The 21,432-nt window shown below is 38.2% G+C and overlaps 2 protein-coding genes across 2 annotated transcripts in view; both read left to right on the top strand.

The window, feature by feature from the left end:
- The window catches only part of LOC119836166 (homeobox protein cut-like), an 89,692-nt gene extending 85,172 nt beyond the window's left edge, over window positions 1–4,520 (top strand). Inside the window, exon 5 of the mRNA XM_038361421.1 lies at window positions 4,433–4,520. Coding sequence (XP_038217349.1) covers window positions 4,433–4,520 — 88 coding nt within the window. The remainder of the gene's footprint in view (window positions 1–4,432) is intronic.
- The window catches only part of LOC119836165 (homeobox protein cut-like), a 21,085-nt gene continuing 4,088 nt past the window's right edge, over window positions 4,436–21,432 (top strand). Inside the window, exons 1-7 of the mRNA XM_038361420.1 lie at window positions 4,436–4,516; window positions 4,667–4,803; window positions 4,963–5,469; window positions 19,000–19,193; window positions 19,297–19,442; window positions 19,694–20,574; window positions 20,866–21,430. Coding sequence (XP_038217348.1) covers window positions 4,680–4,803; window positions 4,963–5,469; window positions 19,000–19,193; window positions 19,297–19,442; window positions 19,694–20,574; window positions 20,866–21,430 — 2,417 coding nt within the window. The 5' untranslated portion in view covers window positions 4,436–4,516; window positions 4,667–4,679. The remainder of the gene's footprint in view (window positions 4,517–4,666; window positions 4,804–4,962; window positions 5,470–18,999; window positions 19,194–19,296; window positions 19,443–19,693; window positions 20,575–20,865; window positions 21,431–21,432) is intronic.

The following is a 21,432-nucleotide window of genomic DNA, read 5'->3' as shown; positions in this document are numbered from 1 at the left end:
TATTTGTACGAAATATTCGTGCCTTCACCCTCGCGTTTCTTTTGACATCAGAAAACTATCGACTTACACGGAAACTGATAGATAACGAACACAATAGAAAAAGAAAACCACCCCGTTTCAATTATTGCCGTGGACACGCGAACAGTTGTCGACGTTCCCATGATCAAACCGGCTCTATTATCGCCGAAAAATAATCTTACATAATCTGTGCCGAATATCATGATCCTCTATATTTAATCTGTGCTCAATAGGAACTGTTCGAAGCACCTGTAGCGGTTTATTGCTTATTTATACCGTTTCTCAAGTTGGGATTAAGTTATTGCCAGCCTCCGAAGATTAAAGCTTAATGGCGGGATAGATTGATTTCTAGACGATACCGCGCCAAATCCCGCTTAATGCGGTGATCGAGTGTTCGCTTTTTGAATTTTGATTGCGATCCCAAGATTCCAAATTTAAATTGGATCTTGTCTTTGATTATTAATCTGTGTTCATTTGAAGTAAAGACCCTCAAATTAGTTTACAGTCAAGCCGCAATAAATCTTGATACGTGTGTCTTAATACAAAAACAAACTATCATGTTAAATTAAGCCTTTACGAAAGAAAGCCACTCGAGAACGAATTTTAAATGTTTATTGCTGTGTGTCAACAATCAGACACTTCGGACAACATTGTTAAATTCACAGAATTAAAGTTTGTAAAGACATAAAAATAAGGACCACGATGAAACGCAGTCGATTCAACTTTTCAACTAAACAATGTTGACGCTCTAAGAAACTGAAAAAGGCAAATAGGAGAGCGCTTATCTCTTGTTTAATTAAAAACTAAGCACACACGATTTACATATTACCCGGGACAAAGCAAATAGCGTGGTACATAATACATACGAGGCGTTCTATATATCAATAAACCTATCGTGGACACCTGTCTCCATTTGCTTAGGCGTTGTTTGTCTAACATTTAACGAAAGTTTAGTCGCACACAAATTATCAACTAATTTACGCTTCCCGACATTTTTTGGGACCATAAACGGTCTAAGCTTTTTACGGTGCTCTAGCTGTTTGTCTATGGCATGGAACGCGGCCTATGTCCACATCTGATTTGAAATTAGAATGAAAAAACGAAACGTCAACGTCAGGCGGGCCGTGACGGCGCGTCGATGCGTTCGGAAAGGCGTAACGGAATTGGTATTGACCAATCAATCGGTCCGCTATTGGTCAGCGGGGCCAGCTGGGCGGGGCGTGCGTTATCGCAGTCAGATGATTTGACTGATAACGTTCGATTGTGACGTCAGCGCATTGTTGAAGCCTTATATCGATGGGCTCACAATCGCCGCAGATAAGACGCCCGTGATTGTCAATTGTCATTTACGATTGCTTTTTTGATTGCCTTCGAATTGCGGAGAATGGGAATTGGTTGCTGTCTTGAGTTGTATATTGTGGATCAATTGAATTCATTTGAATTGAAAAGATTGTTTATACATACTGTTTTCAGTGGAAATTTAACAATATTAATCAGTTTATTATCATCAGACAAAGCAGTTCTGTTTCGATATTTAGGAGACTTCCAAAATTAAAATACATATGTTTTTGAATTTTGAAAAACTGAATCAAAAATCAACCATTTCAAATCTATCTATATGGTACACTAGTCTAAAACTATTTCCTCTATCCATGATGTAAGTTCAAAATTACAAAACGGAACCTATTAACCGAGTGAACTATAAAAGATGCATAAAATCGAAACACTTTATAAGTGTGTTAAGGAAAAAACTTGGTGTCATGATAATATTTTACGGCGGCGTTACGATGGAGCCGCTTCTAAAAGTTTTCCGAGTGCATTAGTACGCTAATATTGTTAGACTAAGAGCGTCTCTATGACTTTTCGTACTATTTTATATGCCGTATTTTTTTAATAGAACTAATAAAATATCAATATTTCATTGTTGGTTTTACTGTAACCTATAATGTGAATTAATCTAGTTTTTAAAGGCGCTGTTAAATATTGAAATGTGTTTGGGTGTTTTTGTATACTAAACATTATTTTCCTTCTAGCTCTAAAATGACACTAAATGACCACAATTCCCTACCAAATATAAAAAGAATCGGTTGAAAACCCACTGAACCGGTTGCAATGAAATTTGGTACGTGGTTAGCTGGACAACTGGAATAACATATAGGCAACTTTTTATCCCGATATTCCTACGGCATACGGACTTACGCGGGTGAAACCGCGGGGCGCAGCTAGTCTTGCATGAACTACACGAAATCGCATACTTTAATATAAATCATTTCAAATTGTGCTTATAAGTTTATGATATTAATTTACTCTAAATTTGGATATCATGAACCTAGCTGAAGTAAGCGTATAAATAATTATGTTTGCGTGACTCACTTTATTAACACTTAATAAACTACAATTTCTGTAAACAACAATAAATTTCGACCCAAACAAAAAAATTTAGTTCGAACCGACTCCACGGTTTTGTTAGCCTACATAAACTTAAAAGCGTCTCTTGGTCCAAAAACCTTCAAGGTGGCACATTAAATATTGTATACGACAAACCTTCTTATGTCGTTGCATAAATTAACAAAGATATTTTCTTTTAATTAATCGTTAACGTGAAAGCATTAGCATTTCGTTTGTTTCCTTACAATTAATGAGGTTTTAGAAAAAGAAAAAGCTGTTACTTATCGAAATAAGAACTCGCCGTCTGTTTGTTGACGAAAAAAAACCTTTGTTATTGCGGGTATAACTTGTAAACTGTGTTATAATGAACTGCTATAATATACTATTTAATTGTAAAACGAAATTCAATCAAAATCGACTCGCCCCTTTTCACCAATAAAATAACAAACGTTCAGACATACGAATAGCTAATTGATGAAATAAGTAATCTAAAAATTTCTTACAGTCACTTACTTATATTCCAGACTATGATATCGATATTTAACAGTTATTTCAACAAAGTTTAACTCAAATCCCCGATCAATTCTTAACCAACGTGTACAGTCATAAACACCTCGCTCTTCCTTAATTACAGTTTAATATATCAATTAAACCTTTGATCGGAACACTGTGTTGAAATTAGCCGATTATTTAGTGGCATGATAACTCCCCTGTGTGTGCATGCTTTGGAATCGTGTGGACAATGCATTTTGATACAATGATAAGTTTTATGATCTATCGTTTTAGTTTATTCATCTAATGCAGTGCAGCCGTGAATGAAATGCATACAAACACGTACATACTTTCAAATATGGAAGCTTTATTTCCAAGATTTCTTTGGTTTTTTCATCCATTTAAAAAAGAGTTTAATGATTTTAAGTTATATTAGGATACTATAAAATCTTACTGTACATTTTTCATATCAGGCTCTATACCTAGTTAAAAATACGTCGATAAGTTGCTCAGTTCTGACGTAAAAGAGGGACAAACGCTCACATCAACTTCGCATCAAAATGTATTTATTTTTTGTAATATACACATTTTTTATGTGGCAAAAAGATTTGAGTAAGGAATAATTTTTATTTGCCCACATATAATAAAGTAATCTTATAAATCTCAAAAATAACAAAAAGTGGAATAAAATGCATACAGTCGAACATAGTACCCCTTCCTCATTTTAGAAGTCGGTTAAAAACAGTAATAGTAGCGAGAAAGACTCCATTAGCAAAGCAGCAAGCAAGCAAGATTTTAAAATAAAAACTGCACTGATTTTCAAAGGAGACCTCGTGACTGAACAGACGCAAGCAATTATTTAGCTAGAAATACTTAAGAGAGTATAATATCAATATACCAATATTGTGGAAATAACAATGACATAAATATCATCGAAAGTCATCAAAAATATATTTCGGACAAAACATAATCTCATGTACAAACGATGTCTTTTCTGTTTACTGTGTTCTTGTTGTTTCTAAGTTTGTACAATAAAGGATTATAAATAAATAAATAAATAAATAAATCTCTACAGTGGTTGGTGTAGGTGAGCTATTATGTATTACTTACTTAAGTATCGAATATTAATAAAGAAATCAAAGCGACAATTAGCAAAGACCCTTAATAAATTGAGCGAAGGAATTGATTAAAACCATTTCAGGTGAATTAATTAAGTATTTTAATTAATACGATATGCCGGTCCTTATTGCCGATATTCCTTTCATAAATTTATTGAGATTGAACCCTTTGGGCCCGAGCCCGGTATATTAAGTGATAAGACCCCACCTTGTACTGATAATGTTTCAGATAGCGCGTATTGTAAATTAATTTATATCGGAAGGTGCACTTTAATGTATACGGCAAACGAATATTTCAATTTAAGCGATTCGTCGATATAAATATAAGGTTAAACATTATTAAATTTCGAGTTACAAGTGATAGTATATATTAATTTCATACGTATCAGGTTATATGTATGTTTTCCTTGTTACAGCATGCTCCGTTTCTCGGAGCTGGGCCCCAACGAGCGGCCTCACACAATACCACCTCCTAAAGACATATTCGGTCACCAAAATCAGTAAGGATATTTATAAAAACCTTAAATGAATTATACTAATAGGAGACTATTCTATTTTGAATGAAACGAACTAATTAACCTCCCCTGTAGGTATTAGACAATATTGTAACAACCTATCGCATTAACTAAATATGTATGTCATTGTTACAGCCTCCTCCGTTCAATGGACCTAGGCTCCAGTGAACGGGAAAGGAAAACGGAGCCGCTTCGCTCGCCCGCGCCGCCGTCGCGATGCGAAGAGAGGAGTTCGGCGGAGCGCGAGCGCAGCACGGAGCGGAGAGACACAGGTCAGTCCCACGGCACCGTCGCGACACCGCGGTTCTGTTAGCCCGCGCCCCGCGCCGTACCCGTAGTTTCGTACGCCTACAACGCTCGCTCCCCCCCCTGCCCACCCCCTCGCCGCCGCCCCCTCCCCTCGTGCCCGCGTAACCGTGCTGTGACCGCAGGTGCGGAGGAGTGGCCGGCGTCGCCGCCGCCGCTCAACAACAACACGACGCACCACAACCACAACGGGCCGGCGCTGCCGCCGCCGCCGAGCCCGTTCCGCTTCGAGGAGCACCGGCCGTACCGCTTCGCGGAGGATATGGGCCCGCTGCCGCCTGGCGCGCTAGTGGGCCGCCTCGGCGACTCGCTCATCCCCAAGGGCGACCCCATGGAGGCGCGCCTGCAGGAGATGCTGCGCTACAACATGGACAAATACGCCAACTCGAACCTGGACACGCTGCACATCAGCCGGCGCGTGCGCGAGCTGCTGTCCGTGCACAACATCGGCCAGCGGCTCTTCGCCAAGTACGTGCTGGGCCTGTCGCAGGGCACCGTCTCCGAGCTGCTCTCGAAGCCAAAGCCCTGGGACAAGCTCACGGAGAAGGGCCGCGACTCGTACCGCAAGATGCACGCGTGGGCCTGCGACGAGGCCGCCATCATGCTCCTCAAGTCGCTCATTCCCAAGAAAGGTACATATCATTGTTGTCCTAATGAGCGTCTACCGACACCGCCCTCCCCCTGCCGTGTCGGTAGACTCAGCGCATGTTGTCAGTCCCCCGTAGTCGATCTCCCGAACGGTTAGCTACGCCGCCGCTATCGGAGCTTGTCAAACGCGCCATCAATCACCAGGAGAATCCGACGATAGCTATTAAACGTGAACCGGAGCGATTAACCGCAGAACAAAAGATATTTTTGGTCGAACTTTGCAAACGCTTGCGCTTAACATTCATCTGGGTGATCATTTGCAATTTGTCACTTTTTTATGATCATCCGGCACGCTTTAAACCGAGTTGCCATCGGCTAACTGGTAATAGCTTTAATCATTCCGATTAATAAGATAGGTCCTTCGAACCCGCACAAATGCATTTGAAATTATAGTCTTAAAACACGTAACGATTCAAAGATACGATCGATTACTATTAATTAGAATGAACCTAGTGTGTACCGACATCGTAAAACTAATTATAAATTCAATGTCACGTGTTTTAAGATAACAGTTAACAAAATATAAAGATAATTTTTCGCACTCGAAGATGGCAACTCAAGTTCCGCACTTATGTTTTGTTTAATACTTTTTATGTTCTTTCCTTTCCGAACCTTATCCTTTTATTTATTCCGCCTCCTCATCCCGCCGTATCCTGTGCGGAAACTATCTTCAGAGAATCGAGATTCCCTCCCTTGTTACATAAAGGGGGGTGGGAGGAATGGGGACATGGTCAAGCCCCTCCCAGGCGTACCGCGACTTCGATTTATAGTTTTAATACGTGTCGCTTTTGTTAATGCCGCCCGCCATTTTGTTTTAGTTTTTAAACACGCTAAAGGATTTGAATGTTAATGTTTCGATGTTGTTAAAATGATTTATTGGTGTGTGTTTTACGAAAAACGTTAATCGTACATTTTACGAAAACACATATTGTCTCTAAAACGTACCTGACCGTATGACCTTTGCGTCAAATTAAAAAAAGAAAAAAAATAGCAAAAACGCGGCAAATGTTTAAGAAAAGAACACGTAACACACCAACACATGTAAAATCATATTTGTATGTATGACGACGGTAATACGTGTGTTCGCGAGTTTGAAAATCGAATGACCTTTGCAGGAGTATTTTAACATCAATACAATACAAAAGAAACGCGACAACATCAATTTCCTATATCCTAAGTTCAGTTTCGTAATTTGCGTCGGGCTATCAACACAAAGGCGGTCCTTGATCCCGCCATCGCGATAGATAACAAATGACAGATAATGAATGTTGCCATGACTCAAATTTGAAAAAAGATTGATTTTCTGACAATATCGATTCGAGTAGCATAATGACGGAGGACTGTAATAACAAGCAAGTAATAAGTGGTCACAGCACGCAACCGTGAGAACACCTTTGTATTAGCTAACCGTTCTACAGAATCAGTTTGAGTGCATGCTCGATGTTCCACGTCAGCTGCTTTTGATTTTTTGAATAAAATGTATCCTTTTGCGTGGTCGTACGTTTTATATGCAAGGGGCATGACACGTAAATTTTGTTTATATCTTTTTTTACTGTTCACTTGTTAGAATTCTGTTTTGAACACTAAATGTTATGTTCTATTGAGTTACACGTTTTACGCCTTAAATATGTTATATCTGAGCGAACGCTTGACGTATTTGTAACTAATATTCCATAGACAACACGCTATGGCCCACTTGGGGACAAACAAATGACACCGGTAGATAACAGTACTCTTACATAACAGTAATAACACAATTACAGTGCAGTATTGTTTGTTTGGTTCCCACGTTTAGTTCACTCTCCTGTCCGAGTGTTGCCAGATCGACGTGTCCTATTTACATTTCCCTGTTTTTATATTTTTTTGTTATTAATAGCAACATAAGGTGTATCGCTATACAAAAGAAAACTACAACTACATTATTAATTAATGATGTTATATTTATTCATTGAACATTATCGTTGCGATTTCAATTACAATAATCGGATTATTGATTGGAAACAAGATAGTTTTTCAATACGTGTATCGGTCGATAGAAAAACTAATAATGCAGCGTATATTAGCAGGAGCAGAGTCAATCGCTTTGTTAATATGCTTGTTCACATCGCTCGAATGCACTTCGCGATACTCATTTCTCACTCAATAAAATCGATGAATAATACCCACGTATGACTACTGAAGCCTGACTAAATCTTCATTATCATGTGAAAAAAAATTGTGTATACACTTATTAGATTATTAAGTCAATTACAGTCGCCGCCCATACCATTTGTAATAGCCATCGCAAAATAGCAAAAACGCCTTTATTAATTAAAACGGTAGGCGGGAAACGGCGTGAACTGCAAACTGGTATTAGTGTTTTTTCCACCTTCTAGTTGATTAGTTCTAAGTCACGGAATACATACATGTATTATGCCAATTATACAAAACAGCGCATAAACAATCCATTTTTATCAATAAAAACCTTTATGTACGAACATAATATCGTTCGCGCGTTCAGATTCGAATTTAAATTTCGAATTTCTTTATAGCGTGCATGTGTGTGTTGTTTGTCAATAATAAATACAGAATATAAATTGAGCTAAAGGTGAAAGCATAACAAACTTGCCATTTCGAAAATATATCGCGTGCAAACAATGATACTTTCTTTAATTGTGAATTCAACTTTTTCAAAATAAATTACCGATCACTTGTTAGTGGACGTCCGTTGCGAATAACCGATATTATCGTGACTGGGTTCAATTCCCGGGCGAAGCGAATAAATCGGCTAGCTATCAACGTATATCAAAGAGCATGACCATCTTGTAAACTTTTTCACACAAACATACATTATAAATTAACCGAGCATCATTTATTTACTTCATCCATCCATCCAATTATGTATCGTAATGGTGTTTTTTAATTATCATACGGGCAATAATAGAATGGCCAATGTTGCCATCGTAATAACCTTTAGTCAATACACTGCGTCGATTTAAAGGTGTTTTTATCAACAAACTCAAACAGCGTGGCCAATGCGTCTCTAATTCAAAAAGACAGCCATAAATGGAGTTCGGAATAAAAACTTTACATGCAATTAAAAACAAAGAACGATTCGCGTGAAATGGAACGCAACAATTATTACACCAGTTTTTCCAAATAGCGTTCCATTGTCGAATGTCTTTTGAAAATCGAACATGCAAAAGCGCCTAAGCAATATTTGGATAAAGTTCGGCTGGAACGGTTAAAGCGAAGCGTGAAAATCTATTTTCAATGGCCACTATCGGCGCAGGACAGCAAGGCTTTACTCTCAAAGTTAACCCTTGACGCTCTTACCCTCATACAGCTCTTAGTTTAACGCTAAGCAAATTTTAATATTCAATTCGGCTTTTGTTTGGAAATTGTTGGGAGTTGCGTGTAATGAAACGGAAACTAGAGGGTTAATTAGAACTCACCTTAGACATGTTATAGACGTTTTTAGTTGAGTAAATGTTAATAAAATTAGTTATATAAAATTGTACTGTATATTCGCGTCAATTTGCACACAATGTGACTATCTAGAGTGACTATAAAAAAAGTGTTAACATTATTGTAAACAAAGGGTTTTTTCTTATATTATTATTAAATAACTAAATGGCGCTAATCTTTTAAGACACATAAGTAAGTCGATAAAAAAAGTTTTCTTTTAACTAAAACTAGTAGAACTTGCCTATAGCTGCATTAAATATGTGAGTGGTTACGTTCAGAAACAATAGTGTCAAAAGCATTTAAGCTGTGCAAAGTTTTGAGTGTGTTAGCATTAATGCTCCGACCAACACATCGAACCATCCCAAGTTGGCTTTCCGAACGCTAGTTCGAAATTTAAATTGAAGTCTTGCATGGAACATTTTATTTATATTTCGAATTTATATTCTTTGTTTTCATCTTATAAATGCGAAAAATACGTTTATTCATTTACTTCAAATTGTGTGTATGCAGAAACTGTATTATGAATTTTATGATATTTCAGTAACCAAGTGAACAAACGATACCCGTAAAAGGGTCTAACACATGGAAACTTTTAAACAACTGGGCTCGATCCTATATCATAAATCATAAACTCTCAAACAAACATTAAAATATTAACAACGGATAATCGAGTAATAATCATTTCAACGCTGTAATTTCATACTATAAAAATATCCATCGTCAATTATTAATGAAAAATGTTTACGATATTACGCAGAACGCTTGTCTTTGTTCAAACTTCCACAGCGCCTACCGCCATCTATCTGCGAGTAGGGGAAAAAAACGTTAATCCGAAATTGCGAGCATAGACAGCGTTAAACGGGGAAAATTAACACCGGCGTCTTACGCGAACAATTATAAAACTACGATTACCGAGAGACGTACACAATTTACGCGGCATTTATTACGGGGCAACCACTACAAAAGACAGCGCAAAAACAAACAGCGACGGTAGCCACTTAGAAAGCGCCTTTGAAAAACTAAATGGCCGCTTAAAGAGCGTTTATGCTGAAATAACTTGAAAAGCCCAGAAAAAGTGTGGTATGCGTGCAACAATGTACTGGTAACGCCATCTGTTGTGGAGCGGCGGCAGCGGGCAGGGGTCAAGAAGTAATTTCGCCAAGAATGCTCGCCGACTCGCGGCCGCTTTGATGGCTTCCGACGAAGCAATCAGACCTCTTTACGGGCATATTTATGATTATAATACCGTGTCTCATTATATACTTTATGATTTTATACCTAACTGGCTGTCCTGGATAATAACCTTCGAGTAATTGTTACGCTTGTCGCGTAAACGAGCCGAGAGCGAGAACGCTTAGCGATATATCTCGCTCACTCTAACGCCGAACCTAATCATAATTTCTGCTAAATTATTATTCTTTCGCGATATATCTCAACGATAAGATCTCGCGAGTCATACACAAAAAAGGATTTATTTTATTATTTTACTCATGTGTTTAATTAAGTAGGAATGTTACTGTGTTAATTATATGCCAAGGTAATAACGTGTTACTGGATTGTTCTACAAAATACTCGTTGCATTGCAATATGGCCGAAGCAACAGATTTAGCCATATTACGATATTCTCGTACAGGATACATGCACATTCAATACATTTGCTGATCGTTTGCCCAACTTTGCCACCAACGTTGATCGCATAGATGCGATGCGTTATTCAGTGAGGACGAAAATAAAACAATTAATTAATACGCACATCCGAGAGGCTAGGGTTAGCGGACAACTAAAATATACTCTAAAATCACGTTATTCAATTATCAACATTCGTAAAAAACATTCTAAATTTGAATATAGAACACATAATTCGAATTATTCTTCTTCATCTTTTTATTAAAGAACTATGTCTGCTGTAACGTTCTTTGTAACTTGAAACTGACACCATTTCAATACTTTTCGCACACATTTGTGGACAATGTCCTGGGACATACATTTGTGAATTTTATTGTTATGTCCTTTGTTTATTTTGATATATAACTGTTTTTGTCCCAAATAAAGAAAAAAGAAATAAAAAATAAATCTAGTATAAATGTGAGGGGCAGAACTGAAATTATAGACAATCCGACTCATATTAATTCCAAATTCGAAATTTCCTCCCAGTTTTATTTGTGGCAATGAGCACTAGAATTCATTTTTCGTCTTGACGTTTAAGCATTCGTCCAATATTCTTTATTAAATGCACTGCATTTTATAGTAAATGGCATCCCTGTGAGATATAAAGATAAAGGAATGACGATGTGCGCACATTTATGTACGTATTCACGTTTCAGAATATATTGCATTGCACTAGAAACGACATGAATACGCTAATATTAGTTCATTTTAAACGCTAATTGTGTTAAGGGCATTGTATTAAGAATTTCGACGCAAAACTTTAATGGTTTGTGTATCACTCTTGTTCAAAATAATTTGTTTAGTTATTTCCTACTTATTGTTTTTTATATTTGTCGCCACATTGTTTATGGAGTAACGAGTTATTTCATTTTATTCTTTCAACCCTATTCAAATAGGTTATGTCTTAAATATGTCACTTACAATTAAAATATACAAGGATATTTGTAAGGTACTACTATTAATCTTGTATATTTTTATACACAAAAACCCATTAAACATGAATCATTTGTCGTCCGTTCGCAATTATAACCAAACTACCGTAAATATGAGGCACCCACGCATTCGATTCCTCGGTAACGCAAAATAAGATTTGTCACAAAATTCGATTCGGAACAAAACAGTTGCATTATTCACTCAGAAAGATTGATTTAAATGATACTCGGACGAGAAATATTGTAACCGCATTTACTGGCAACTTTAATGTATTATCTGTATTGATTGTTGTTTAAAAATAAAATATTTTGAATTTCGAATGCGCGGTGGAATATAATTTTAATACATATTATTGTTAAAGGTTTACGCGGCCAGTAACATATTGTATTGTAGATGAAAAAAAAAACTTCGACATTTGGAATTCGAAGTTGGCGCCAATTAAATCATCTCGCCATTTTGTTTCCTCGACCCAACTAAAGCTGTTGTCTAGGAAATTAAGTGAATCGCCACATATTTTACGAAATAATTAATAATACACGTATGTTCAGGGAAAGCGGACAATAATTTAGAGATCTGTCACAGTAGATGGCCTGTTTAAGTTGTCAGTTCGGACGCGATTTGTGGGCGGCCATTTTGCATCTTTGCTCCTTGTCTTGCATAATTAGTAAGGATTAATGTGTGGCTATGAATGACTTGTTTTTACAAAACGAGCTAATTCCAGGCGACCTGTTTATAAATTGCCGGGACTTTGCAAACTCATTAAAATAATCACGTTGACTATGTTTAACTATTTCAACGAGGAAGGGAGGCTAATGTAAAATTACACACATTTTTGCTACACATTGAATGTAGTAAATATCCGAGCTTTATAACTTCTTTGCGGTTGTTGAACGAAATAATATGTTTAAATAAAGAATTCGCTAAATGAAACTTCTTACACTTACACCCACTTCTTTTTTTATCTATGGCAATCAGTCAACAAAATTCGCGGGCCCATTTTTGAAAATCGAACATCAGAATTCAATAGATGCAGCTGTAATTGGTCTATTAGGAGCATTGTTAAAGACCGATTTCCCTAATCAAGTTACAAATCAATTCAATAAATCAATTCAACATAAGTACATACGAATGAGTTTGCTAGTTAATCGCGACTACGCATAATGCTCGCGTGCCGTGTGGTAATCAATTGTTCATATAATCAATACAAATCAATTCCTTAATAACTGTTCAGAACTGTTTTATTGATACCGTTCCTAGATTAGTAGGTCTTGGTTTTGTCTGTAGATTTTCTAGATTGGGTCAAATTAGTGTTTAAAAGCTTGACTTGTATAATTTAGCTGGCTCTGAAGGTTGCCATGTGAAATATAGGTTTATGTAGATTTATTGCAAGCATGTACATTTTAATATTTGCCAATATAATACTGTTATTTTACAATTGACTAGATAGGGTAATTATATAAACTCATTACATTTTTATTGCACTATTTACTTATATCTCAATTACGGATTAACCGGTTTGGCTGAAAATATGTGTGGGGGTAGCTTAGAACCAAAGACGGACATAGGAAAGTTTTTATCGCGGAAATCCCACGCGAACGGGAACATACGAGGAAAACCCTGGGTCTATCTTTCCTATAACTATGCGGACAAAGCCGCGGGCGGAAAGCTAATCCTACTTATATAATATTATAAATGCGAAAGTTTGTAAGGATGTGTGTGCGTTTGTTGCTCTTTTACGCAAAAACTACTGAATCGATTGCAATGATATTTGGTACGTAGACAGCTGGACGACTGGAACAACATATAGGCAACTTTTTATCCCGATATTGATACGGGATACGGACTTACGCGGGTGAAAACGCGGGGCGCAGCTAGTACAATATAAATATAAAAGGTAGCTTTCGAAGCTAAAAGCTAAATGTAGGAGCCTCTGTCTACGATCAGGTGTTTAAACGAATTAGAGGCCAGCGTCGAAATTAGTTTATTTTACTTAAAAACTTCCTCGTCGATGCCCTTTGCTAAAGTTGAAGTGTACTTAATTTGCAGTCAATGAAAATGTTTCGTGTTCCAACCGAAAAAGGATTGCTAGCTACAAACTGTTTTAAACAGTACTAATACCTTAAGATGTATTCAGGCTGTAAAATGAACACACGGTGCTATTTTAAAATCTTTATAAAAAACCAAATGACAATAGAAAAAAATCCAAAAAGAAAAAAATGTATTATATCATATAATAAAGATATTATTGCCTGTATAGTTTGATATACGAATAGAGGCTGCGTTTAAAAATAGCACTCGTAACGTTAAAAATAGCTTACATTTACAAAACTGCTACACGAGGGTTGCTGCGTCAGCACAAAATTGATTATCGAATCTAGTTAGAAACTACGGTCGTCCGCCAACGGTAATGTTTTTATCTTTACTCCGGGGAAATAATCAGCAAGACTAGGAAAAATTGTGACAATTGCATTGACAGAATACTAAAATAGGTAAACGTTTGTGATTATTCCGTTTCTCTATTTACAAATAACATAATGCTCTCTGTGCTAAATGATCCTATGGTTAACTCCAATATATAAAGTAATTATTCATTCAATTTATTCTGAACTTTATGAATGTCTCGAAAGAAAGAAGTTAATAGCAAATACACCTAGCTGGAATTTAAAAAAAGTCTCTCCTTTATTATTGGCTTCGTACGTTACGGAAAAAATGATCTGTTTACAAAACAGAAACACGGAACTAAGAAAGCTGGCATAAAACTTTCATCGCGGGCGATACGTGCCGGCCGTTTCATAGTAACTTTTTGCTAGCTCAAAACACGCGGCAATCATTCGGCCTCTCGACGGAATCAATCGTGGTCGCTGCCCCCGCCTGATTGCCATCTAGCACGCGATCATCTGCCCCTACGCACGCCACGAAACTTCGGACAAAAGAAATGTACGGCTTCGTAACGCTCGCTCTCATAATTCATGGGAAAGGCCACAGGAGTTGAGTGAGTTATTGACAGGAATGCAACGGCTTTTTAGATTCATTAACTACTTTCCACTGTTTTTCACACGCGCCGCGATATAAATCAACGTTTTTGTTGTTTAATTGTAGAAGTATGGTATACAATTGAATAATAAAATCGCGTTAGTTAGCCGCATATGACACAATTGTGGACGGAATCTGGAATGCACGTTTCGTTTTAACATTTAGCACCTAATTTCGACTGCAGTCGCCGGTTATGCAACTATTTCTTTTGCATCTCATTAACAATTCAAATGCGGGCATTTTTTCGGTTTCCCGCAACACTTTCGAGCGGCCCTGACGTCCGCCTCCGCGGACGACTCAAATGCAAATGAGCATCGATTTACGCGGTGACGTCTGACGCGCACTCACCCCTTTCTTTCCGACTACCTACCTTGATTTACAATCCCGGAATTGTGTTTCCCATTCGCCACCAAACCGATATGTGCCTCGAGTAAAAATTTACTACATTTTTTCCTGTCACAGTGACACAATAATTTAGGGCGCCTTTACTTTCAAAGTTCTGAATATTCATATGGCATTAGCAATCAATAACGGCCACAGAGGTATTACCTACTTTTCGCGTGCGTTCACGCGATAAACTTGCCATCGTATAAACAAATAATTCTCCACTTTTATTATTGTGTATAGACTGCGGTTTAAGAACTTGAACTAATTACGAAGTGACACTCGCCTCATTGTTATCTAAAATAAATTACGTACGTCAAGCATTAATAAACATTATCTTCGAAACGGATTAGCGCGAAGTATCCATCCATAGAAAATGCCATTTAGAGCGTTCGGAAGAAAGCGATAGACATTTAATAAGAAATAGCAATAGCAATTATTAAACTTCTTATAAAGTGCCTCAGGTTGGACGTTTCTTGATAAATAAGACTTTCGTGACCGGACGGTATAAATTTATGGCTTTCTTTTTTACAATCAATAGCCATCAAAAATGCACATCGTTATAGCGACTGTAGGTACACCGTATGGAGTGATTGTATCGCTTCACACTTTATAACCCCAAAGGAAGATAAACAACTAATCTAGATAGATCGATTGCAAACCGCCGGCCATTTTGAAGACACGCACAACATGGACGTCACAACTCACGAGTATGAGCAAAACGATTTTAAAGACACCGCGGATCACGTATTGGTAATTGCCGTCGCCGCGTTCGCAGAATAACAAAACATATTACAAAAGATCAAAGGAACTTATAGACGTGTGTTGAAATTTATCGACGGATTAATCGAATGCAGACGAAATAAACTAATTGATTGTCACCGACATTTGGGACACGGATGAAATTTTAATCCATCGGGTTGTTATTTTGATAAATTCAGCGGTTACGGCGTTGGCGGTAGGTCGTCACGTTCGCCATATTAATTGCGTTACTTCGTTTTATTCAATTTACTACATGTGCTTGTATAGTCACTGATTGACTAATTAGTGTTTATAGACGACGTTGGCTCGTTAAACTAGATAATGCGAACACCTGTATCGAGAACGTTTATAAATACTTGGACTTTTATTAGCTTTATATTTTCTAACAAAGGCGTGGACGTGATTACAAGCACAAATATAAAAATAAAGATGAAATAATCAAAAATGCTTTGTATAACTCAATTGTATTCTTAATTGCCTATAACAAGGAGGTTTACGTACAATATATTTGTGTAATAGCTTATTCTTGGTAACCGTATAGGGTCATTTGTAATGACCAGGTTTACTAACCGTAGCTGCTATCAAGATTGACCGAACGGATACATAAAAGATAAACATTGATGCCCAATTAAGCGGGCATTAAAACCAAACTAGGCAATTAAAAAACCGAATCACGTATATAGAGTTATTGTCTATGCTTTATGACTCAAAAACCGTGAACATTATGGTCATGCAGATGTAATCTGTGCCCGTCAGCCATCTTTGAAATGTACCACGTTTAGCCGTAAGTCGTTAACCGGCGGTGATTTCACAAAAAATCGTGTGTAAATATATATAAAAAATAACGAATTGAGGGATAAGATTGTAGCTTGAATACGTAATAAGTATCGAAGTGGTACGTGAGAAATGCGGCGATTTAAAAATGGCGAAAGTTGCGTTTGTACCGGACTAGCAAGCAAATGCGTGCGACGCTTGTTTCCCACAATTATGCTGTACATGAAACCAATGTCAATTTTTTTAAGCAATGTCATTTTGACAGATCGGGCTATTATGGCGGGAAATCTCGGCGATTATTTTGTTTATGATCAGATATAAAATCACTGAAGTATTTCTTGAGATTGCGGTGTAGGTATTCTAAATAAAGATGGAATTGTTTGCTGAACGAAATACATGTTTTATTTCAATGTGTTTTAGGTCAGTGAAATTATACAAATATGTATTACCAAATATGCCATGGTGATGTATCTATAACTAGATATATATAAAAGAAATAAACAGAAAAGTTATTTGTGTTATTGGATGTATGTTTGTAATTTTTCATACAAAACTACTAAAACGATTTCAAAATTTCTTTCACGAATAGTGACATAGATTATGTAGTATGTACCACGGGCGAAGCCCCGGCGAACAGCTAGTGCTCTTATTAAATTGAAGATATATTGTTTGCAATGGCATAATTTCTTTATCAACAAAATATTCATAATTATATGGCCCAATAATTATTCTATTTATTCGCATGTACTTAATTTAAAACAAAGAAAAGATGCACATCATTAAAACATAATTGCTTTTTCATTTTTAAACAATTTACCTACGCTCGTTTTAATTGTACTTTGTCAGTTTCATTAATTCACAAAGAAATTTTCCAAATTGACGTTTTAACGTTACAATAAATAAAACGCATTTAACATCCCAATAAAAACAGTTTTCTGAAAACAATAAAGTCCATTGCAATTTAATCTCTATGACCCCTCAATCAAGTGTTACTCTCCGTTGAACAATAAAATCTAAAATAAGCGAATTACACCGAACACACTGTCGGTTTTAAAATAAAATTTAAGAATGCAATTAAGTCTTTGTGATCTGTAAATTAATACGTGATCTTGAGTGTTCCTTTTCGCCGTCGTTAAGACGACCACAGAGTAAATATTTCCGAAAACGCGGGAAAAGTGTGCCGACAGATGTCGTGTGTCAAACTCCAAAAAAAGTTGGATAAATAACCACACATGATCGTTATTTACTTCGACCTAAGCAACTTTAATATAGGTATTCAAATGAGACGATAAGATCTGATGAAGTTTTATCTTGCATGCAATAAATCATTTTTAACTAAATATAATGAAAAAACGCCCACATTTTGGAAATGTCTAAAAATAAACAGCTTGATGAAGTGGACATAGTAGTTGTTATGACTTTTATAGTTTTTAAAATGCAGAAATGTAAAAAACTGACTACAATATTTTATATGCCTAAGGGTATTATAGCAACATGACTAATACGTTAACTACAAGCCATGGGCTATACTTTAAAATGGCGTATACTCATATTGTCGATTGATGTACTATTATACTAAGTTCTCACGGACAACTATTGTCTGTTATTAACTGTCGCAGTTGAAGAAACAGTTATTCGAGTAGTCCAATTTGACATTGCGTTAATTTATCCTAAATTCCAATTAAGTATAATATGCTAGATAGATAGTCATAACAAAGCAAACTGTGACGATTATGTTTGCCTTAGTTCTTTTCATTGTTTAAAGCGTTTAGAAATTTCACATAAACGGTATAAAATAACAAAGATTTAACTCGAAAAGACTCCAATTAACGCAAGGGCGTTAGCGGATGAATTAATTGCACGTCTTCATAAACAAATGTGACGCGTTCAGCAGCATCTATAGCGACATTGTGAATCCAGAGACAATATGTTGACAGATGAATGACCGCAATATGGCGGGTGGTTTTCGCGCGTAACTCCCGTTGTTTATGGCTGCGCGAGCGCCGCTTTAGGATCGGCTTAGGCGACGACTGGCCGGCCCCATTCACAGATATCGCTAATGTACCATACGTTGCACAGCGCGTCTTAATGACCCACCTAATTTCAATTGTAGCGAATATAACTTCAGTATTTATTACTTGGCAAGAGTGTGTACGTCGCCGGCCTATGTATACAACACAATTCAACCGCAATTAAAATTGTATGCGATGAAATATTGTTACGAATGCGACCTGTGAAAATAGTATTTGTAGATGCTTGATATTTTTGCTGTGATGCGTTGAAACCTTTACTTATCGTTGTATAAATCGATACGCTTTTTCTTGTAGTTTATTAGTTGTTTATTGTAACGGATTTCAATTAATTTTATTTATTTTCCGTTGCTAAATTTAATTCTACATTTCACATTCAAACCAAATGTCAAATTAAACCTCGTTTGAAGTCCGTTACTTAGCATTAAATTTGAATTAGTGGTATAGTCGTTCCTTATTAACGAGTGTTCTTATTCTTTCCAGTGGGTACAAAAGATGGCACTGCAGCACCAGGTTTTGGAAGGTCAGATGGCGAAGGTGACGAAAGGCTTGCACATATTCTCACTGAGGCTTCCCACATGATAAAAACCCCAACTCAGAACACGAATGATGACTCTAGAAGTAATGAAGACTCAAGTTCACCCAGGACGCAATGCCCCTCCCCATTCTCAAATAAGGTTCGTTCCTTTACGAATAATAATAATAAAAAGTTAAAAGTGAAATGTTTCGTTCATCTAAAATCTTAAGGTTTTTAAATAATTTTCATTGTTTAAATTTCAGGATTCAAGTCAAAATAGAAGGCTGAAAAAATATGAAAACGACGACATTCCTCAAGAGAAAGTAGTTCGCATATACCAAGAAGAACTCGCCAAAATAATGACGAGGCGAGTTGATGACATGCGGCACAACCGTGAAGGCTTTCCTGGGTAAGTGGAATATAATTACAATTATTATATTTAAAGTAGATCTCCAAACAGTCACTTTAGTGATTTCTTATAAAATGCACTTAGTATTTTATTTGAACTTAACATAGCTTTGTAATTTCCGAACATCTTTTAAAATCACCCATAGTTTATTTTACTTGCACCCTTTGAGAAAATCTTGATACAAAAATTTTAAATTATATGAGAACAGCAAATCTAAAACTAACATATAGCATGTTCCCTCCATTTTTCAGCGGCGGCATGCCTCCACACATGGAAAGGCCACCGGAGGACATCCGCATGGCCATCGAAGCGTACCACCGAGAGCTCGCCAAAATACAGCCAGGCGGGAACATGCCCAACTTGCACAATTTACCCGGAATGCCGCCCTTTCCCAACCTCATCGCCTTGCAACACCAGGCGATGCAAGCGCAGAACCAGCACATGAACGGTTCCGGCGCGGTCCAAGACCTCTCCCTGCCTAAAGACAAAAACGCCAAAATGAACGGTATGACTGATAGCGATAAGGACAGACAGATGGACGCGGAGGAGGCGATACGGCACGCGGGGAGCGCCTTCTCTTTGGTGAGGCCGAAGCTGGAGCCGGGCCAGCAGTCTACGGGCTCGTCGGCCTCCAGCCCGCTTGGGAACGCCATCCTGCCGCCGGCCATCACGCCCAATGAAGACTTTAGTACCTCGGCGGCTGCCAGCCCCTTGCAGCGAATGGCGTCCATAACGAATAGCCTAATATCCCAACCCCCGAACCCTCCACACCACGCCCCTCCCCAGAGATCGATGAAGGCCGTGCTTCCACCGATCACGCAGCAACAGTTTGATCTATTCAACAATCTAAATACAGAAGATATAGTGAAAAGGGTGAAAGAGGCGTTGAGTCAGTACTCGATAAGTCAGAGGCTGTTCGGAGAATCAGTTTTGGGGCTATCGCAGGGCTCCGTCAGTGACCTGCTAGCTAGACCCAAACCCTGGCACATGCTGACGCAGAAAGGAAGGGAGCCGTTCATTAGAATGAAGATGTTCCTGGAGGATGACAATGCTGTTCATAAATTGGTCGCGTCGCAGTACAAGATCGCGCCAGAAAAGCTGATGAGGACCGGAAATTATAGCGGAGCACCACGTAAGTGAAACATTATTTAATAGTCGTTTACTTATTTCTTTGAAAAAAAGTAATTAAGCAGCAGCTCAGCAAAGTAGGGAAATAATTAGAAAAGAGAGGAATTCAAAAATAAATGATTTTATTTATTTATGAAAATTATTAAAAAGGCAAAACTAATACAATGAAAGAAGTATATAAAGAAATATAATATTACAATTCTTGGTCACTTTTTTTATATTTCATGAAGAAACGCATACAGTGTAAACAAGCTTGTCCCTTTGCCAACATACTAATTTGTCCATTCTATTGCAGCGTGTCCGCCCAACATGAACAAGCCGCTGGCGCCGACGCAGAAGATGCTGTCGGAGGCGACGTCGCTGCTCAGCAAGATGCAGCAGGAGCAGCTGCTCGGCGGCGCGCTGCACCTACCGCCCGCGCTGCTGCTCACGCCGCCCGGCTTCGCGCCGCCGCACGCGCCGCACGCGCCGCACGCGACGCACCTGCCGCACGCGCCGCACGTGCCGCACGCGCCGCACGCGCCGCACCTGCCGCCCGACGGCAAGGAGCGCAAGCCGGCGCGCGCGCTGCCGCCGCACGTGGCGCCCAGCGTGTACGAGATGGCGGCGCTCACGCAGGACCTCGACACGCAGACCATCACCACCAAGATCAAGGAGGCGCTGCTCGCCAACAACATAGGCCAGAAGATCTTCGGCGAGGCGGTGCTCGGCCTCTCGCAGGGCTCTGTCAGCGAGCTGCTGTCCAAACCGAAGCCGTGGCACATGCTCAGCATCAAGGGCCGCGAGCCCTTCATCCGCATGCAGCTGTGGCTCAGCGACGCGCACAACATCGACCGCCTCCAGGCGCTGAAGAACGAGCGGC

The sequence above is a fragment of the Zerene cesonia genome, chromosome 23, assembly GCF_012273895.1.
Source record: "Zerene cesonia ecotype Mississippi chromosome 23, Zerene_cesonia_1.1, whole genome shotgun sequence".
Taxonomy (NCBI): domain Eukaryota; kingdom Metazoa; phylum Arthropoda; class Insecta; order Lepidoptera; family Pieridae; genus Zerene; species Zerene cesonia.
Note: the sequence above shows the minus strand (reverse complement) of the source record. Positions and strands in the feature narration are given on the sequence as shown.